The sequence below is a fragment of the Charadrius vociferus genome, unplaced genomic scaffold, assembly GCF_000708025.1.
Source record: "Charadrius vociferus isolate BGI_N301 unplaced genomic scaffold, ASM70802v2 scaffold259, whole genome shotgun sequence".
In the NCBI taxonomy this organism is placed as follows: Eukaryota; Metazoa; Chordata; class Aves; order Charadriiformes; family Charadriidae; genus Charadrius; species Charadrius vociferus.
The window spans coordinates 3,987,286-3,988,702 of record NW_009661368.1 but is presented as its reverse complement, the minus strand read 5'-3'; the positions used below and the strand labels follow the sequence as shown (position 1 = coordinate 3,988,702).

Below are 1,417 nucleotides of genomic sequence, written 5' to 3'. Positions count from 1 at the left end.
ATCCTGAAGGCACCTGCTGAGGTTTGGATGTGGGTTGTGGGCACATCGCAGTGCCCACCACAGGAATGGTGACAAACCGGGCTGAAACCTCGGACAGCCACAACGTGACTAGATGGAAGGGGATACAGTCCCCGCGGGGGGTTCGTTCCCAGCAAGAGAATCTACACACGATCGCCGCAGATGGGAGATGAGAGGCGATGTTCTTCGTCATGAAGTCTTCTGGCATTTTACCCCTTGTAAATGGCTCTTTGTCATTTCTCCGGGACGAGAGTCAGGCAGAGGGACTGATCCTGGGCACGGGGGGCACCCGGCCCCGAGGAGCCGTGGGCACCTGGCGAGCCCCGTCCCCCCTTGCTCGCTCAGCGAGGGAAGAACGGAAGAGCCAGAAGAGGCTGCCAGGGCAGGGGCGATGGTGGGAAGCACATTCCAATATTGGTCTGTTTCTGTGGTACCCCCAAACGCGGAGCCCCCTGAGGTGGGGAGGGCCACCGGCAGCAGGGGGACACGGGTCTGACAGCGGGAGGCCGAGAGCGTTTATTTTATTTAACTGATTAGTGTCTCCTCATTCTGTTCACGTGAGCCTAAATGGCTTTGAGACACTAATCTGGTGAGTAAATTAGATTATTTTCTTCTTAGCGTAAATGTGTCCCTCAGATGCCGACAGGAGCAGGACGGAGCTGACGGTCCAGGCTGTGACCCTCAGCACTGGGGGGGGGGCGGACCGGGTTCCTCCCAGCGCCGCGCCGGGGCAGATCCAGCCCACCCGCCCCGGTGGTGACAGCCCACGGTGTGGTGGGACCAGCACAACCAGCGCACCCCTTCGCTTCCCAGGACACCTCATCCGGGGCACCCAGCCTTGCACAGGGACACAAACCCCAGAAGACCCTCCCGCCCACCACCCCAGCTCCGTGCAACGCTGAGTGCCGGCAGCGCAGGGAAACGCTCCAGTCGAGCCCTCAACCGGAGCCCCTGCAAGAACCATTAGCCAAACTCACACTTATTTTTGTCGCGTCCTTCCCAGGCTCCTCCTGCGGCGATGCTTTCAGCTGTGGGGAAGATCGAGATGGAGAGGGAGACCAGAGAAGGAAGAAAAACCGTCAGCTCAGCTGGGAGGAGGCAGGAGCCCACCAGACCCCTCCCCACCCCCAGGATGGCTGCCCCGAGCGAGGAGCAGGAGGGAGAAGGGAGAAGGGGACTGCTCAGCGCCAGCAAACCCGGGCACTCAGGGCAGATGGGAGCCACACGGGACAGCCGGGAAGGGGAGAGAACAGCAGCACCGAAGCACCGCGGCGGTCGGGACAGGACTGGGTGCTTGCCCGTGGGTCCCTGACGCAGCTTGGCTCCATCACCGGGTGCTCCCCATGACCTGGGCTGGGGAATGGAGCTCCCCTCACTGTGGCATCGCTGCTGCGGCAGT

At 62.0% G+C, this 1,417-nt stretch overlaps 1 protein-coding gene across 1 annotated transcript in view; it reads right to left on the bottom strand.

Moving 5' to 3' along the window:
• Positions 1-1,417, bottom strand: part of VSTM2L (V-set and transmembrane domain containing 2 like) — a 10,781-nt gene that overhangs the window by 8,309 nt on the left and 1,055 nt on the right. The window contains exon 2 of the mRNA XM_009893525.1: positions 996-1,046. Coding sequence (XP_009891827.1) covers positions 996-1,046 — 51 coding nt within the window. The remainder of the gene's footprint in view (positions 1-995; positions 1,047-1,417) is intronic.